Source organism: Carassius carassius, chromosome 48, assembly GCF_963082965.1.
Source record: "Carassius carassius chromosome 48, fCarCar2.1, whole genome shotgun sequence".
Lineage (NCBI taxonomy): Eukaryota > Metazoa > Chordata > Actinopteri > Cypriniformes > Cyprinidae > Carassius > Carassius carassius.
Genome location: NC_081802.1, coordinates 731,331 through 751,330, shown reverse-complemented (window position 1 = coordinate 751,330; position 20,000 = coordinate 731,331). Strand labels below are relative to the sequence as shown.

The window sequence follows — 20,000 nt, the reverse complement described above, 5'->3', positions numbered from 1 at the left end:
GACCGCACACACACACACACACACTGCTCTCATCAAACCTGAGCTGTCAGTCACTCATGATCTGATCTGATTTCCAACACATTCATATCCACAGTTTCTAGAAAACTGACCAAGATTACTGAGAAATATATACACATTTACTAATAGTGAATAAAAATGCAAAAAGTTAATACTTAATAAAATATATATTTCCCATTAATGAAAAACATAAATATATAATAATATTTAGATAAATTATGATGTTATAAGTACTATTTTATTAAATATACTATATTTAAGTATCAATTTGAAATACATATAATTTTTTTCATTAAGAAAAATATTTAGAAATTACAGGTAGATTACATACACACACAAAATAAATATATTTTACAATACAATAAAATATGTTTTTTGTATATGGTTATTTATATATATATATATATATATATATATATATATATATATATATATATATATATATATATAATGACATGTATTGATGTTTAAATACATAAATTATGGATAAATATTTAATAATCTAATAAAAATCTGGTTTATGGGTGTAGCAGTATATGCAGATTTCCGGCGTATGGATGATGTGTGCGACTCACTGGCTCGGTGCAGTTTCTCCTGAAGAGACGAGAACATGGAGCTGACCTTCTTCATGGCTCTGTGATCCATGTCCACAAGAATATCAGCTGGACACACACACACACACACACACTGATCACTACCAGCTCAATCTCCATGTTGGGAAATTCTCAGGAATTTATGACTGAAGCATCGCATTCATTTTAATTTTAACTGCCAAAAGGCCAAACAAACACAACCACAGGTCAAGTGTGTGTGTGTGTGTGTGTGTGTGTGTTTGTGAAATTGATAGTGTGTGTTTGTGTGTCTTCAAGTCTCTCTTCTACAACAGAAGACATTCATCCGTCACATAAAGTTCAGATAGCAACTTACTGTGAGTGTGTGTGTGTGTGTGTGTGTCTGTTTGTGTGTGTGTGTGTGTGTGTGTTTGGCCTCACAATGCAAACCTGACTTTAATCCTCATTATGAAGACATGAACATTCAAACAGCTAAATAAACACACCACGCATCTTCTTATTAAAGGGCTTCTTATTTAATACATCTTATTTAACGTAAAAAAAAAAACATGTGACGTGTGTTTGAGTGTTTATGTGTGTGTGTTTATATTTGTGTGTGTGTGTCAGTGAGTGAGTGAGTGAGTGTGTGTGTGTGTGTGTGTTTACTCACTGTCGGCGGTAGTTCGCTGTCCTGTCCTCGTCTCGTCTCTGTTTATCTCTGCTCTTCACACACACACACACACACACACACTGCTGTATGTCTGACACTCACAGACTGAAGGGATTCTCGTCTCAGCTGTGAAGGATTGTGTGCACGCGGAAGGGCGGAGTCATAGCGTCAGGACACGCCCCCACCGAAGACACGCCCCCGTAGTTATCAGAGAATTTACTTGATATGAAGATGGGATTTTAAATTTGATAAACTGCCAGAGAAAAGGATTGTTCCTGTGATTTCTGTTCAACAGAGATTAATCTATCCTCTTGTTTCGTGGGGGTATATACACAAAGAGGTATATTTCTGGGAAATATTTATTTAAGTTAAATCATTCTGATATATGTATGTAGGCTAAGTAATAATAATAATATGATAATAATGGTGATGATAATTTTAGTTTTCTTGTACAACTTGTACGGCCTTACACTGAACCTGAGCCACATATTTGTGACACTGTCAGCATTTAAAATAAATCACAAATAAGTATTTTAATATGTATTGTATTGATGAATATTTCAATAATATAAACATTTGTAAATTGTTTAAATAAATATTTATGAAGCCCATTTGTTGTTTTGAGATATTGAAGAATTTTATTTTTCTTAAAATAGATACATTTTAGACAGAGAGAAAGAGTAATAAAGAGAAAACATAGAAAACATAATTTAGGCGTATTTATTTATTATTTTGTGATATTTAAGACATTTTCCTTAATAAGACGAAATACTAAATTTAAAAAACGTATGTAATAATTTGTAAAAAAAAATAAAAAATAAAAATAGTACAATACAATACAATTACAATGGTAATTCAATGTTTTGTAGCATGTCATGATTTAAATGCATGTTTGAGACCTTTTCCCTGGCAAAACCACGATTTGAACCTTATTAATAATGTAAAGCTGTGTTTTCTTTAATTTACCATGTTAATACAATGTTTTGGACCTTATCATAATTGAAATGCCAGGTGTTTTATTTATTTTTAATAATTGTTTTACATGTACCATGAAGATACATTATCTTAGACCTTATCATGAAGGCACAGTGGTGTTTTTTACATTAACCATGATTGTACAATGTTTTGTCCCATATAACAGTATTTTATTATTTTTTTACTTTTGCCATGATAATACCATGTTTTAGAATTTTCCATGATTGAAATTAAATGTTTTTAACAGTCACCATGCATAATAGTATTACCATTGTATTACCAATATAACGCATGTAAAATAATTAAACGTAATCATTTACAAAAAAGAAATAAACGAATTTTAGCAGGTTTGCCTCCATCTAGCGGTCACAGTGGCGAATTATTCAGATTCAGTCTGTCGCCATACACTTGTTTGTTTTGATCCATTAGGGGGCGGGATTTGAGCTACATTTAATAGTTTGCTCTAAATACTAAATACGCGATTCTTTTCGGAGGCGACCAATCGGAAGCGCGATTTCAGAATCATATGGGTGCGAGGAGGGCGGGATCAGGTCAAATAAGACGAGGTATGGTTTTTGTGTTGATGTGTTTATTTTCACTGTTAATTATTAACTGGTTATTATCCGTGGTTATGTTTGCACACTTGAGTTTAAACACTAAATTTTCATTCTGGGTTCTAATGGATGTTGCCACACCCACCACTGTTTAATATTCATGATGTTCTGTGTTTGATATGCCACACCCATTGTTTAATATTCATGATGTTCTGTAAATAAAATATAATAACATATTTTAATAAATCATCGTTTGTTATTGTGAATTACAAACACTCTCAAGAGTGACTTTCCTGTTTTCTGGTCAAATTTGTTTGTTTGTGGAGTTAGTGTATTAATACAAGCATTCAAACAAAACTCCGAAATCATATCACAGTTAATAAATTCATTCGTTTTTAATGTTTTGATCAACTTGTGTTTGTGGTTTTGACTGAATTCGTTTCTTGTGACGCAAGTTCCGGGGGTCGAATTAGCGAATCCTACTATGGCGAAGGCCAAGCTCATGAATATTAACTACGTTCCTTCATCATTTCCTCGGAGAGTCCAGTCACGTGACACGATTATTATTAATAAATCGAGCTCTCGACGCGCCCACTTTCAAAACACCTCCGTTTCAGCCAATCAAGCGGGACTAAAACACGCGCGTCCCGTTACGTCTTTAATATTCATGAGCCAGGCCTTCGGCGTAGTAGCGCGCGCTTGACTCGCATCCTGGACCGAGCGCCACGTCGCACAGCGGAGAAGCGTCCTCCGATCAGCGTCGATCTGGAGAGGAATGCGCTGAAAACATCCGAGCAATCATGGTGAAGGTGAGAAAATATGATTAACACACTCAACCAAAGGATCTTTCCCTGCTTCTGTTTCTGTGCATGTTTCAGAAATATCATTTCGAGTCTCATCGAGAGATGCACGCCATTCCAAAAGAGAGCTTGAAAGTTTAGTTTAATCAGTTATTAGTGCATTAGATATTTAGATATTTTTCAGTTTTTACAATATGGGCACTTTAAGTATTTAGGTTTAGGATTATTTGTATTTATTTTACTTTTCTGCTGTTGTTGTAAAACAACAGTATATAGCTACCATATTGTAATTGCACACAGTGTTTGCAATATATTTGCAATATAGCCTATTTGATTTCTTCGTTTCTAACTTTCTGCTTTATATATTACCTGTTAATTATACCAAGTGTAATGAGTTATTATTGCAATTTTTTCAGAATGTCTTTACAATATGGTCACTTTTCTCATGTTCTTTATACATATTTACTTTTAACATATGTAAATATATATTGTATTTTTAATTTTGTAATGTGTGTGCATATCTATCTATCTATATATATCTATATATATATATCTATATCTATATATATATATATATATATATATATATATATATATATATATATATATTACAGCTGAATTAAAATTTTAATTGCATATTTTTTTCTCTGGTCTCGAATTTGTTATTTCTGCTTTGAATCTATACAGTATTATTGAAATCATCGCTCGATCTTGATTTCTGTTATTCTCGTTATTGTCTGTGTTTGTAGAGCGTGAATTCAGAAGCTCAGTCCAAGAGTGAAACATATGAAGGAGAAGAAGAACACACAGAAACCCATCCGCACGCAGGTTCATCTGGATTCATAATTCATATATCTTCAGAAATCAGTCATCACGTCATCATAAAATCCTCCATATTTGATCAGCCGGCCTCTCGTTTTATGCATAAATGATGTGCATGTTCATGCCAGTTTATCGTTGTAGTTTACTGACTCTTTTTTAGACCTAAGTCAGCAGGGGTTTGGTGTCTTCTGGGAAGGATTAAATGTGCTCTAGTAAACACTCGTGTGTCTCTGTGTCTCGCGAGACTGCGATGTCGGTTATTTTAGTGTTTGTGTGAATGATCGCGGGAATAAAGCGCTTCTGCTGCGCGAGCTGGGAATTCACGCTTGTTTTCGGACAAAGCCCTGTTTGTTGATGCAAGACGAACATCACAACTTATAGTAAAACCATCAAAATATGAAATAAGTCCAGTTCCATGCTTAGACCCCAAGAGAAAATTGTAGAAATTAATAAATATAAATTAATATTTTGCATTAGGAAAATGAAATTAGTTTCTTTAAATTAATTCATTCTTTATTGTATCATTATTCTTATTTTTTTCTATCAAAACTTTATTGTATTGTCATTTATTTGGTTTGTTATATTTGATTGCATGTTAACTGAATTGTATACTTAAAGTAATTCAGAATTTATTTATTTTATTATTATAGAGCAATAGAAATAATAAAATTAATGTTTCCATGCAAAATGATCTTTTTTTCCGATTTTTATTATAATGCAATAAAAATAATGCAATTGATCATATTTTAATTTTAAAAGTATGTTATTTCCCCAAATTCGTATTACTATAATACAGTAAAAATAATAAAACATTTAATCAATAGTATATATATATATATATATATATATATATATATATATATATATATATATATTAATTGTCGTCTATTGATTTTGGTGTTAAATATGACCCAGAAGAATAATATTAGTGAGTTTTTGTCCAGTCTTTAATGTTGAATATATTAATTAAATGTTATGCTGTTATTTTCTTCGCAGCAGATGGCGGGAAAGAGCACCCTGTGGCTCCGCCCACGATGATCTGGCGCGTGACCGGCGGTCTCTTCAGCGTCACGAAGGGCGTGGTCGGAGCCACGGTGGGCGGAGTCGCCTGGCTGGGCGGGAAAAGTTTGGAGATCACCAAATCAGCAGTGACAGCGGTGCCCTCAGTGGGCGTCGGCCTGGTGAAGGGCGGGGTTTCAGCTGTGGCTGGGGGCGTGTCCACAGTGGGATCGACAGTAGCTAATAAAGTTCCATTCACAGGAAAGAAGAAAGACAAATCGGAGTGAAAAGGAGGAGGGTTCGAACAACTCTCTTTCTGTTTTGATTGGTCACCAGAGACGTTGATGGATATTTCTGACCAATCAACGTACAAGACATTAGCGCAAATGGGAGTTTTATACATCATACAGTAGGTTTTTGATATTAAGAAATTTGATCTCAAAGGAAATTATTATTTTTCTCTCTCTAATCATCTCAGATCTGTGACCAAAGACACATGTATCAGTGGTGTTTGTGCTTCGGTAGCTGTTAAACGAGGTCATCTGTTTCTTCTGAAACGTTATTGGTCCATTGTGTTTGTAAATTCATTTTTGTTTTTAATATTTGAATATAATAAAATCATGTAAAAGATGTTTTGGAAAGTTTTCTATAATTCAAACATATAATGTGGACAGAAGATGATTTCACTCCAGTTTGATCCAATTTTTTCATTACATACTCTATGAAAACACATAAATGAAAACAGTTCTAGCTTGAAATTTTATGCTAAAATACAATTCATGACGTCTTGCTAAGATGTTGTAAGGTCTGAAGAGACTCTTAATTAGCAAGTTAGCAAAGCCTATTTAACGTAACCATGTGGCCAATAATTAAACTGAATTGTAACTTTTGTTTTTGGTCACAATTAAATTTAATTTGAACTTTTTTAATTTTCCCCGGTAGATGCTTCCCTCAGAGAAACTAACGTGATTCAAAAATGAATCATTTAAGAAAGATTCACAAAGCAAAAAAATTCTGTAAGGGTTTGATATTACTTGTGTGCGTTGACTGAGCGTTCTGAGACGTAGTGACATCACAACACAGTAAACAATTAATACACTTGCATATTTAATATTAAATGGGAATATTATGTGACATGCTAGCATTCCTTTAAGGGCAAAACTGGCTCATAACTAGACAACAATGAGACATAATACACTTTATGTTTAAATATTTTTTTATTAGCTGGCTGATTAAGTACCACACAGACTAAGAAACAAATGTGAGTACTATCTTTATCTATATATATATATATACAGTACAGACCAAAAGTTTGGAAACATTACTATTTTTAATGTTTTTGAAAGAAGTTTCTTCTGCTCGTCAAGCCTGCATTTATTTGATCAGAAATACAGAAAAAACAGTAATATTGTGAAATATTATTACAACTTAAAATAATAGTTTTCTATTTGAATATACTTAAAAAAATAATTTATTCCTGTGATGCAAAGCTGAATTTCCAGCATCATTCCTCCAGCTTCAGTGTCACATGTAACATCAGTCGATCACATGATCATTTAGAAATCATTCTAATATTCTGATTTATTATGAGTGTTGGAAACAGTTCTGCTGTCTCATATATTTGATGAATAAAAGGTTAAAAAGAACTGCATTTATTCAAAATAAAAAATTCTAATAATATATTTTCTTTACTATCACTTTTTATCAATTTAACACATCCCTGCTGAATAAAAGTATTGATTTTATTAAAAAAAAGAAAGAAAAAAATTACTGACCAGTAGTGTATATTGTTATTACAAAATATTTATATTTTAAAAACATAGCTTCTTTTTTTTTTATTCATCAAAGCATCCTAAAAAAGTATCACATGTTCTGAAAAAATATAAAGCAGCAGAACTGTTTCCAACTTTGATAATGAATCATCATATTAGAATGATTTCTAAAGGATCATGTGATAATGATCCTAAAAATTCAGCTTTGCATCACAGAAATAAATGATAATTTAAAGTATAATACATTTAAAAACAATTGTTTTAAATTGTAATAATATTTCACAATATTAATTTTTTTTTCTGTATTTTTGATCAAATAAATGCAGGCTTGATGAGCAGAAGAAACTTCTTTCAAAAACATTAAAAATAGTAATGTTTCCAAACTTTTGGTCTGTACTATATATATATATATATATATATATATATATATATATATGCAATTGTGTAAATATTATGTAATCAATAAAAAAGTACCTGTAGTCTGATTACAAGTATTTTAAGTACTTAATTTTTGGAATCTAATTACATAATCCAGATTACATGTAATCCGTTACTACCCAGCTCTTTATATATATATATATATATATATATATATATATATATATATATGTATAATTTATCTTTAAAATTCAAAACAGCTACTAATATTTTGTATAAAAACTGAAAACACAAATGGTAAAAATGTACAGCTCCATAAGATACAGCTGTCATATACAAAACACTGGAGTACATATGGATGGAAGTGATGACAATAATATACAGCGATGGAAGACTGATGACGAGCCCATTCTACATTATTCTATCTGTGCAATCTGTGAGACAATCATTCATCTGTGGTACAGTTACAATAGTTTGGACCCAAACACAATCCAGTGGTCATGTGACTCTCACATCACCATGGAAACAGACGCAGGTGTGTACAGGTGAATCTGGATCAGAGCAGCGCTGCCGAAACTCCGTTCGTCCGTAATACTGAGAAAATCTGGATCAGTTTAAAACTGGCACAACGCATGTTTTTCTTCGGCTGTTTGCGATTACTAGTACTTTTTACGCCAAATAAAAGGAGGCACTCGATTTTCAATGTGGTGACCAATAAATATAAATATATATAAATTCTCAAATATAAATAAATAGTTATTAAAACATTTAGATTTTTGTTCAAACTGACGTTACACTCATTCGTTTAAAGTTTGGTGTGAAAGGACCTTTAGTTTTAAAGTTTAATGACATGAAGACAGTATTTACATCTGATTTGTAAAATCAGTTTTTGGGATAATAATTACATTTTAGTTAATTGTAATTTTAGAAAATGTCTAAAAACGTTAAAATTGCATTTTCACCACGATTTGATTGGACAAACAGTTTCGAGTTACTCATGTTTGTGTTTAACACACGAGGAAAGGTTGTAATACGTTTCGCGAATCCATCAGTGGGAGGAGCTTAGGAACAGAAGGCCACGCCCTCCGCATCTTCCTGCATTTTCTGAAACAAACATATAAACACAGTTGAGTGTTTCTATTATCACTAATCAGTAAAATGTGTATAGCTTCGACTTTTTACGAACTTCATCATCTTGGGCTTTTGGCTCTTAAGAGGAGGAGGAGGAGGAGGAGGGGCCGTCATCACCATGGCAACTGTTAAGCTCCGCCTCCTCTTTTTCTCTCCTTCCAGTCCCGCCCCCAACCGACCAAATCAGACGCCCTGAAGGAAGTCAACATCAGATTTTGTTCGCAAACCATTTGTAGCGTATTCCTGTGTGAAAACACATACCTGGTTGTTGAGGGATGGCAAACTCGTGGCCGTGCTCCGTCAGGTCGCTCTGGGTGGTGTAGGGTGATGTACGGTGGCCTGCAGGAGAGAAACATTACAAAAAATTGCTCAAACGTTCATTAAGCGTTATCTAATTATCCAAAGGACATGATCTCACTGAAGGCGTGTCGGTGTCTTGTGATGCAATGTTTCGCTCTGCTTGCTCCATGCTGTTCTCTCCTGACCCCTGCTGGACACACAGATCATTACAGCTCACTGATTTCCTTTCAAACGCATTTATTTGATCACAACACGCGATTTCAAACACTCACGGTGAGACGAAGTGCTGCTCTGGGTCCTCCGGCAGATAGGGGGCGCCGTTGCTCCTTGAGATTCATTTGCACCCACGACCTCCATGTGATTGGACGGAACAGTTGCGAGAAGACCTGAGAGATGAATGGAAATAAAAGCCAAGAATTTTAACCACAACGATAACTATAACGTTAACTATAGTAGCAGACGATATAATTTTGTTTATTGCAAGCGTGCTGCACTTTTTCTCACCTACTGGTTTAAATGCACTGCTCTTTAAAGTATAAAATAAATATTGTTTAAAGTTAAAAATTTAAATATCGTTATGAAATTACAACAGTATTGCTCCACTAGTTGTGTTGTGGAATTCGCTATATTCTTATAGTTAAGTCTCGTTCACACCAAGAATGGTAACTGTAACGATGACTATATTAGTGGACAATAACGCTCTGTTTATTCGAATCGCGTACAGCAGTTTTGTTGTGTACTGCTTTAAACGCTCTTACTGAGTCCGCGGTATCTGGAGAGCTGCTGGTAGATCTGCCGCATCCTCTCGATGTTCAGGTGGCTGGCCTCGGCGTGGTTCACCATGGGTTTGGGGTAATCCACGCCGATCACACATTTGGCGGCCCGCTGCACGTCGTCCGGTGCGTTCCAGGGATCGTAGATGAACTTGGCCGGAAAATCTCGGAGCACGGGTAAGTAACGTCTGTAATCAGAGGGAGATCAACCCACAGACACTCATCACAACCAATAATATTATTACCATATTAACATAATTAATTAACCAAGTGTTCCTGTGGCTCAATTGGTAGAGCATTGCGTTAGCAGCACAAGGTTGTGGGTTCGATTCCCAGGGAACACATGTTAGGTAAAGAATGTTAGCGTGAATGCACTGCAAGTCGCTTAGGATAAAAGCGTCTGCTTAATGCATTATTTAATTCAATTTATACAGGTGACTTTTGATTATTAATATCTACTGTTTCCAGATTTAGCTAATATGCGTATAATCAATTAATACTGAAAAGTTTTATGTATTATTAAAAACTACCATTTTGTTTAAAATTCATATTTAAATTACTATAATAATAACATAATTACTTTACCTATTAAATGTATTAAAATCTATAACTTTTATTAATTAAATACCCATTAGTATTTCATCATATAATTAATTTAAATGCCTATAAATTTCCATTTTGTTTTATTATTTATTTAATATATGTATACAATGTGCATAAATAATTCATACACTATGTATTTTATTATATTAAAAACTATAATAATATAATACGTTAAGGTTAATGCACTAATTTCTATAGATAAAATATAAAGTTATTAATAAATAATGAGCAACTGATAGTGAAATTCTTTACATTACTTCTATATTAAAATTGCAATAATTAAGTTCGTATTGTTATGCATCAGTAAAACTTTATATACTTCGCGTTCACACTGGATCCAGATTAAGAGGAAGTGAAGTGGTGTTGTCGCCCACCTGATGAAGTCTCCGTTGGGTTCAATCCTGCGTCCGAATCCCACGGGACAGTAGCAGTGGAAGAACTGCTGGAAGAAGGAGCTGCAGGAGTGACTGAGCCAGCTCCCGGCGTTCACACTCCAGTCAGCGTCCAGCAGGAGCTCCTCGAACACCTGCGGACACACCAGCGTTAGCACACGGCAGACACACCTCCCTTACCCAGCATGCCCTGGGGCCGCACCTTCATGCCCTCCTCCCAGCTGATCCAGAGATCTCCTCGCGTCAGGAAGCAGGCCACGGCGTGCCGCGCCAGATGATGGATCCAGCCCTCCTGACGCAGCTGGGTCATGATGGCGTCGATCCACGGGAAGCCCGTCTTGGCTTCGGCCCACTTGGCAAGCGCCTCGGGGTTCCTGTCCCACGGGATGCGAATGCAGATAGGGTTTCCCTCCATGCGGTCGAAGCGCGGGTTGTTGCTCGCCGCCGTGTAGAAGAACTCCCTCCATAAGAGCTTGTCGTAAAGAGAAATCGACGGGCTTGCGTTCTTCTTCACCTTTGACGGATCACGGGTTTATATATTTAGCACAATATTCCCAAATATGGGAAAGAATTGTTTAAAAGTTGTTTTAAATTATCAATATAAGACAATGTCTTTGAAAGTGGTTAAGTTATGATTTATACATCACAATATGTTGTTATAATTATTTATGAAGGATGCATGATATTGTTGGACTGATATCGGAATCGGCCGATAATGGCTTTAAATGTAAATATCGGTATCGGGCCGATATGAAAGATTATGCTGATTTGTCTTGCCGATAAGAGGAACACGTTAACTCACATGTGCTCAGGGTGTACTAGATCATGTCAGCACTGTGGCTCTGTAAACGGTTTTAATCTGTATGGGGCGCTGTTGGCCAAAGTAGACTAAAATAAAGTAAATTACAGTAAAATAGCCTAAACTAATACAATTTTGACTGTGTATATGATTAAATAAAGCAGTAATGAATGAAAATAATGAGTATGTTTTGATTTAAAGGTCAGAAGCTATAGCTTACATGAAAAAAATAATAATCACAAAAATGACACTTGTATATTAATTTAATCACTCCTAAAAAAGGACAACACTTAAAGTCTTTGGGGTCATTTTTACCCCAAACTTTTAAAAAGCGATTGCATAAGGAAATATACATTTTTTATATGGAAAACTATATATCATTTTTTTTATTTACTTCTCAATTATACATTTATGCTGTGTTTTTGTGGAAATTTTGAAGTTTTTTACCTATTTACTGCACAATTACATAACTAGGCCATAAATTGGCTCATGAAAAATGATTTTTTTAAAGAAAAAATCACTTAAATGATGATCTTAATTAAATCTAAATAGTTTCTGGACATTGCTCTATGTGTTAGGGATAGAATACTGCCATCTAAAGGTTAGTCAAAAAACTTTATTTCTTATGGGTAAGGAATTAAAGTGCAATGGCCACATGTATCCACTAGAGTGCTATAGAGACTCATCTTGATGCTTCAACTTCTCCTCACAACTTTATGATATATATTTTGTGAATATTTATTTAAACATTTTGAAATACATAAAAAATCTGTAGTTTTGTCAGAGTTAGAATTTGTTGTTGTTTTCTAATATATTTTGAATTATCTGCTTTTGCAAATTATTATACATACATTTGAAAAAAACATTACAAGTCACCACTATGACATGATTGTAATCACACACTATTTATTTCAGAAAATTATTTATCAACAACTATTTATTTTTTTAGAACAAGATGAATTTTAAAAGTAAATAAACCAATATAATACAAAACAACAGCACCAATAAACTGTAATGAACAGGAGTGAAGGGTACACAGAACAACTTTTTTTATAAATCACATGGCTAATAAACATGTGAAAGAACAAGCAGAATATTATAGAATATATATTACAAGCTTGTTCCATGTTGCATATGTGACATTTTTCAGATTTATGCCAGTTTAGTTGATTTTATTTGCCAATTTCTATAAAAATGCTCTCTGTTGCAGTGGCATACGTATGTTTGTGTGTGTGTGTATGTGTGTGTGTGTCTGTGTGTGTATGAGATAGAAAGTTTGTTCCACTTTGGGTTTATGCTCTAGGACCAGACCTTGAATTAAATGTAAAAAATTTTAGATTTATGCCAGTTTAGTTAATTTTATTTGCCAATTTCTGTAAAAATGCTCTCTGTTGCAGTCACATACATGTGTATGTTTGTGTGTGTGTGTGTGTGTGTGTGTATGAGATACAAAGTTCGTTCTACTTTTTATTTATGCTCTGGGACCAGATCTTGGTTTATTTGTAGAAATTTTCAGATTTATAATGGATTTAGTTTTATTTTTTTGACAAACAAAATTTTAAAAAGTCATTTTTTGCATTTTCCCATTCATTTCCAAAGACCTTAAAAGGTAAATTTTTTTTTACACACCTTTAGAACAACCAAATCAAGCCCAGTTTTTTTGTGCATGTTTAGATAGATTATTTAGGAAATGTCACCGAGTTTCATGCCCCTGCGATGAAGGTAACACTTTTAAAAAATGAAGGAAAAATCCATTGGGGTCATTTTGACCCCAAAGAGTGATTAAAGGTTAAATTATTTTATATATACTGATTTATTCTTTAATGTGTAATATGTTTTTTTTTTACAAATCATAAGCAGAATTTTTACAACTCTTCTGCTTTAGACCACCTACAAATGTTGAATCTTAAAATTAAATGTTTCTGCAGGAAAAAAAATGCACCGATTGATAAATAGTTTATTTATAGTTGATTTAAACATCATCATATGAGAAAATATCGGTTTAAAAAAAGTGTTTCAATTACGATTTACATATCAAAATATAAGAAAAGAATTGTAATATAATAAATCATTTTAAAAGTTTTTAAAATCAAATGTATTACATATATTTTAAGTCAATTAATAAAGTTAGGTATATTATAAATTATATTTTAAAATACATTTAAATATATTGTTATATTTTAAGTGTTTTTTTTTGTATGTTAGCCATATTATGAATTATAACTTAATATAAATTCAAAATAGATATATTATAATATATAAGTTTTACATTAGGTACAATACATGTATTAAATGTCTGAACATTTTAGTCACTGAAAATATTTTCGGCATGCTGTATAATAGTTAAAATGATAAAAATGATAAAAATCGCAATCATTTAATTTGAGAAATTTATTTTTACATTTTATTAGCGAATTAACATTTCCGTTACAGTTTTCGTTAACGAAATTAACAATAGAAATTATCAATTAAATATATTTGCCATTTTAAATAAATTATATAATATTTTTAACTAATTGATTAAATTATATTTCAAGTGAGTTTTTGTAGGTATATAATGCATATCTGCCTGGATGTATAAATGCAGAACTATGATGTGGTATATGTCAGTGGTCAGTGAGGCAGTGCCGCACCTTGTTGTGGAGTTCAGTGAGTTTGTAGTAGAAGAGGCGACAGGACAGACAGCCGAAGCGCAGGTACGGGCTCAAGCCCAGCGGACTGGCCAGCAGCGGACTGGAGCTCATCTTCGGATGCTCGAAGTTCTCCTGCCACGCCTGGAAAACAGCAGCACATGCCTCAGACACGACTGATCACATGACCACAACTGTAGCCGCTTGTCTGTGTGTATGTGTGTGTGTGTGTGTGTGTCTGTGTGTGTGTGTGTGTGTGTCTGTGTGTCTGTGTGTGTGTGTCTGTGTGTGTGTCTGTGTGTGTGTGTGTGTGTGTGTGTGTGTGTGTGTGTGTGCGCGTGTGTGTGTGTGTATGTATGTGAGAGTGTGTGTGTGTGTGTGTCTGTCTGTGTGTGTGTGTGTATGTGAGAGTGTGTGTGTGTGTGTGTGTGAGAGAGTGTGTGCGTGTGTGAGTGTGTGTGTGTGTGTGTGTGTCTGTGTGTGTGAGAGAGTGTGTGTGTGTGTGTGTGTCTGTGTGTGTGAGTGTGTGTGTGTGTGTGTGTGTGTCTGTGTGTGTGAGTGTGTGTCTGTGTGTGTGAGTGTGTGTGTGAGAGTGTGTGTGTGTGTGTCTGTGTGTGTGAGTGTGTGTGTGTGTGTGTGTGTGTGTGTGTGTGTGTGTCTGTGTGTGTGTGTGTGTGTGTGTGTGTGTGTGTGTGTGCTCTTGTTTTTGTGACATATCAGGACACAACTCTGTATAATGTCATGGGTATGACACAGGTATTAAGGAGAGGGTGACTTATGAGGACATAACCCATGTCCCCATTTTTTAAAACGCTTATAAATCATACAGAATGATTTTTTTTGAGAAAGTAAAAATGCACAAAGTTTCCTGTGAGGGTTAGGGTTAGGTGTAGGGTTGGTTTAGGGCCATAGAATATACAGTTTGTACAGTATAAAAACCATTACACCTATGGGATGAATACACTTCACAAAAACAAGCATGTGTGTGTGTGTGTGTTACCCAGCTCGTCCAGCAGGGGCACTCTGTATCTCTCTCTGTGGTTTGCGCTGATGGGCGTCACACAGTCTCTCAGCAGCTCTCGGGTCAGCGGCTCCAGCGGAGGCTCTGGAGGCTCCATGCTGCTCACCAGCGTCTGGAAGCTCTTATACGTCAGCGGCGGCTGACCACCGTTCAGCTCCGTGATCCTGACACACCACACACACCACAGATTCAATTAGGATTCACTGACACGAATCATGCAGCTGATTCATTCACTTCAGTGACAGGATTCATCACAATCATATCCTTCTAAAATAGCCTAAATGTAAATATTAGCTTAAAATCTGAAACTAACACAGTTGATTTGAGTGGCATGTATTGGTGTGTGTTCTCACCTGTCCAGGTCGTGAAGCGTGTGCGAGGTCTTCACGATCACCTCCACTCCTGCTTCAGACGCTAGTTTCTTTATAGCTGCATCTCGCTCTTTCCCGAATGGCTCCGAGTCACACTCGAACGTCAGCCGAGACACTTTCCACTCCTGCGGACCAATTGGAGTTATTCTGGACATGAGAAACGAGCTACACGACTATAAAACAGGGCTGTGTTTCATCTCAACATCAGCCAGCGTTACCTTGAAGAGGCGCGGGAAGATGTTGGCCGGCTGACCGCGGATGACGAACAGACAGGAGTTGAGTTTACGAAGACTGGAGTCCAGATCCTCCAGACACTGCAGCAGAAACCTGACACACACACACACACACACACGTATGAAGGGTGTCTGATCACGTCTGTGAGCCCTACATAGACAGCAATGCTGACAGCAAGACTCCCAAAGTTGCGTCCCTCCCAGAATCCACTGCCTTATGATACATTCACAAAGGTAAATTGAAAAAAAAGGTCTTCATTCAGCACTGACATATGTTTTAATAATATAAAATACAAAAATGTATTAATAATACTCCTCCTGCAACCTTATCGTGGTGGAGGGGTTTAAGTACCCGAATGATCCTAAGAGCTATGTTGTCCGGGGCTATATGCCCCCGGTAGGGTCTCCCAAGGTGAGAGGCGGCGGGTTGGAGTGGGGTTGCTCATAGCATTGGGAGGAATGCCCCCCCTGATCTGAAACCGTGTGGTGTTCTGTTACTGGACTTACATTTACATTACATTTAGTCATTAAGCAGACGCTTTTATCCAAAGCGACTTACAAATGAGAACAATAGATGCAAACAGACCAACAAGAGAACAACAACAGTATAAGTGCCATGACAAATCTCAGTTAGTCTAGTACAGAACGCATAGACATTTTTTTTAAGAATGTGATAGACAAGAAAAGAAAAGGAAAGTACTAGTATTAGTTGGTTAAGTGCTGGCGAAAAAGATGAGTCTTTAGATGTTTCTTGAAAATGAGTAAAGACTCAGCTGTACGAATTGAGATTGGGAGGTCATTCCACCAGCTGGGCACAGTCCAGGAAAAGGTCCGTGAGAGTGATTGGGAACTTCTTTGGGATGACACCACAAGGCGATGTTCACTTGCAGAGCGCAAACTTCTGGAGGGCACATAAGATTTAACCAGTGAGTTTAGGTATGTTGGTGCCGTGCCAGTGGTCGTCTTGTAGGCAAGCATCAGTACCTTGAATTTGATGCGAGCAGCTACTGGTAGCCAGTGTAACCTGATGAGGAGAGGAGTAACGTGAGCTTTTTTTGGCTCATTGAAGACAACCCTCACTGCTGCATTCTGGATCAGTTGCAGAGGCTTGACAGTACATGCAGGAAGAGCCAGGAGAGCATTACAATAGTCCAGTCTGGAGAGAACAAGAACTTGGACAAGAAGTTGGGTGGCTTGCTCTGACAGGAAGGGTAAAATCTTTCTAATGTTGTATAAGGCAAATCTGCAGGACCGGGACATTGTAGCAATATCGTCTATGAAGCTTAACTGATGATCCATCACAACTCCTAGGTTTCTAGCTGTCCTAGAAGGAGTAATGGTTGATGAACCCAGCTGTATAGAGAAGTTGTAATGAAACAATGGGTTAACTGGAATCACCAGGAGTTCTGTCTTAGTAAGCTTGAGCTGAAGGTGATGGTCATTCATCCAGCTAGAAATGTCACTCAGACAGGTTGAAATGCGAGCAGCTACCGTCGGGTCATCTGGCTGGAATGAGAAGTAGAGTTGGGTGTCATCAGCGTAGCAGTGATAAGAAAAGCCATGCTTCTGAATGACAGATCCTAATGACGTCATGTAGATGGAGAAGAGAAGTGTTCCAAGTACTGAGCCTTGAGGAACCCCAGTAGCAAGTTGTTGTGACTGTGAAACTTCACCCCTCCAAGATACACTGAAGGATCTGTCAGAGAGGTAGGACTTCAACCACAGGAGTGCGGTTTCAGAGATGACCATCTTTCTGAGGGTGGACAGGAGAATCTGGTGATTAACGTTGTCAAAATACACTTCTGTATATAACGAACACCATGTTCAGACATAAGGGTGTCCATCAGTGTACGTGACACCAGGACACCCTAGGAGGTCGATAATCGACTTTGTGGTCGTTTCATCTGACCTCCAGCCGTATGTCTTGGACACTCGGGTAAAGAGCGGGGCGGAGCTGTCAACTGATCAGTACCTGGTGGTGAGTTGGATCCGATGTTGGGGGAGGAAGCTGGACAGACTCAGCAGACCCAAACGCATTGTGAGGGTCTGTTGGGAACGTTTGGCTGAGCCCCCTGTCAGAAAGATTTTCAACTCCCTCCTCCAGCAGAGCTTCGAGATTCCGAGGGAGGCTGGAGACATTGAGTCTGAGTGGACCATGTTCTTCACCTCCATTGTCAATGCGGCCACTCGGAGCTGTGGCCATAAGGACTCCGGTGCCTGTTGAGGCAGTAATTCCCAAACACGGTGGTGGACACCGGAAGTAAGGGATGCCATCAAGCTGAAGAAGGATTCCTACCAGGCCTGGCTGGATTGTGGGACTCCCGAGGCAGCTGACGGGTAACGGCAGGCCAAGCCGGTGAGTTTGGTGAGGCCATGAAAAAAGACTACGGCTCTTCAGGGGGGGAGTAGTGTCCTGCCAACACTGTTTACAGTGGAGGTGGGCAACTGTTAACCTCAACTGGGGATAATGTTGGACGGTGGAAGGAATACTTCGAGGATCTCCTCAACCCCAGCGACATACCTTCCGTTGAGGAAGCAGAGGCTGAGGGCTCAGAGGTGGACCGGTCGATCACCCAAGCTGAAGTTACCGAGGTAGTCAAGAAGCTTCTCGGTGGCAAGGCACCAGGGATGGATGAGATCCGCCCTGAGTACCTCAAGTCCCTGGATGTTGTGGTGTTGTCTTGGCTGACACATCTCTGCAGCATCGCGTGGCGGTCGGGGACAGTGCCTCTGGAGTGGCAGATCGGGGTGGTGGTCCCTCTTTTCAAGAAAGAGGACCGGAGGGTGTGTTCCAACTACAGGGGGATCACACTTCTCAGCCTTCCTAGAAAAGTCTATGCTAGGGTACTGGAGAGGAGAATTCAGCTGATAGTCGAACATTGGATTCAGGAGGAACAATGCAGTTTTCATCCCGGTTGTGGAACACTAGACCAGCTTTATACCCTTGCCAGAGTGCTGGAGGGTTCATGGGAGTGTGCCCAACCAATTCACATGTGTTTTGTGGATTTGGAGAAGGCATTTGACCGTGTCCCTCGTGGCCTCCTGTGGGGGGTGCTCCTGGGGTGTATGGGGTACGGGGCCCTCTGTTAAGGGCTGTCCAGTCCTTGTATGACCGGAGCAGGAGCTTGGTTCGCATTGCCAGCAGTAAGTCAGACTTGTTCCCGGTGCATGTTGGACTCCGGCAGGGCTGCCCTTTATCACCGGTCCTGTTCATTAGTTTTATGGACAGGATTTCTAGGCGCAGCCGGGGGCCGGAGGATGTCCAGTTTGGGGACCACATGATTTTGTCTCTGCTTTTTTTTTTTTTTTTTTAATCAGGTCAGGACCTTCAGCATGCACTGGAACGGTTTGCAGCCGAGTGTGAAGCAGCTGGGATGAGAATCAGCACCTCCAAGTCCGAGGCCATGGTTCTCAGCCGGAAAAGGGTGGCTTGCCCCCTTCAGGTTGGTAGAGAGCTCCTGCCTCAAGTGGAGGAGTTCAAGTATCTTGGGGTCTTGTTCGCGAGTGAGGGAAGGATGGGGCGGGAGACTGACAGGCGGATAGGTGCAGCTTCTGCAGTGATGTGGTCGATGTACCTGTCTGTCGTGGTAAAGAAGATTTACCGGTCAATCTACGTTTCTACTCTCACCATGAGCTGAGGCTCATGACCGAAAAGAGAAGATCCTGGATACAGGCAGCCGAAATGAGCTTTCTCCGTAGGGTGGCTGGGAGCTCCCTTAAGAGATAGGGTGAGGAGCTCTACCACTTGGCCACTCTCTCTCTTCCTCTCTCTCTCTCTCTCTCTCTCTAGCATAGCAAGTCTCAGTTTGGGGCTGCTGTTTCAGCATTTCATTAGAAATTCCATCTAAGCACCTTGATTTCTTATTTTTTAGGGATTTCACCTTCTCTGTCAGTTCAGTTAATTCTATGGGTGTGTCTAAATGATTTAGCCGTTTTTTTGTCGTGTATTCCAGGTTATTTAGTTGGGAGGTTAGATGTTTTTGGGTGAGGCCTGGTTCGTTTAGAAAATAACTGAAATGTTCAGTCCAGATGTTTGGGTCATAGATGGCAAGTTGTTTGGCCCCTTTGGATTTCTCTCCAAAAGGAAATCGATCAAAGAATTTTGCTTCTTCAAATTTTGTTTCTTTTTATGTGATCAGTTTTCTTTTGTATTAATAGTGACTTGTATAATTCAAAGGTTTGTTGATATGTGGCTCGTATTTGTTGGT

General features: G+C 37.6%; 3 protein-coding genes across 4 annotated transcripts in view; 1 reads left to right on the top strand and 2 right to left on the bottom strand.

Annotated features, from left to right (window-relative positions):
- Positions 1-1,359, bottom strand: part of dennd2db (DENN/MADD domain containing 2Db) — a 17,213-nt gene extending 15,854 nt beyond the window's left edge. The window contains exons 1-2 of the mRNA XM_059543094.1: positions 1,240-1,359; positions 594-680 (exon numbers count right to left, since the gene is read on the bottom strand). Coding sequence (XP_059399077.1) covers positions 594-663 — 70 coding nt within the window. The 5' untranslated portion in view covers positions 664-680; positions 1,240-1,359. The remainder of the gene's footprint in view (positions 1-593; positions 681-1,239) is intronic.
- A 2,053-nt stretch (positions 1,360-3,412) lies between these two features.
- Positions 3,413-6,019, top strand: zgc:153675 (uncharacterized protein LOC768179 homolog). Of its 2 annotated transcripts, none has more exons than XM_059543083.1 (3): positions 3,413-3,577; positions 4,318-4,396; positions 5,390-6,019. In XM_059543083.1, exons 1-3 carry the CDS (start codon positions 3,569-3,571, stop codon positions 5,674-5,676), a joined length of 375 nt encoding a protein of 124 aa, XP_059399066.1. In that variant the 5' UTR covers positions 3,413-3,568; the 3' UTR covers positions 5,677-6,019. The 2 variants fall into 2 exon arrangements, with proteins under 2 accessions (XP_059399066.1, XP_059399065.1); XM_059543082.1 differs by having other exon boundaries at positions 3,421-3,577; positions 5,387-6,019.
- A 2,582-nt stretch (positions 6,020-8,601) lies between these two features.
- The window catches only part of cry3b (cryptochrome circadian regulator 3b), a 14,187-nt gene continuing 2,788 nt past the window's right edge, over positions 8,602-20,000 (bottom strand). Inside the window, 12 exon segments of the mRNA XM_059543353.1 lie at positions 8,602-8,643; positions 8,726-8,862; positions 8,932-9,009; positions 9,089-9,157; positions 9,243-9,356; positions 9,729-9,931; positions 10,721-10,872; positions 10,941-11,252; positions 14,171-14,361; positions 15,147-15,352; positions 15,542-15,684; positions 15,778-15,886. Of these exon segments, the coding sequence (XP_059399336.1) occupies positions 8,602-8,643; positions 8,726-8,862; positions 8,932-9,009; positions 9,089-9,157; positions 9,243-9,356; positions 9,729-9,931; positions 10,721-10,872; positions 10,941-11,252; positions 14,171-14,361; positions 15,147-15,352; positions 15,542-15,684; positions 15,778-15,886 (1,756 nt within the window).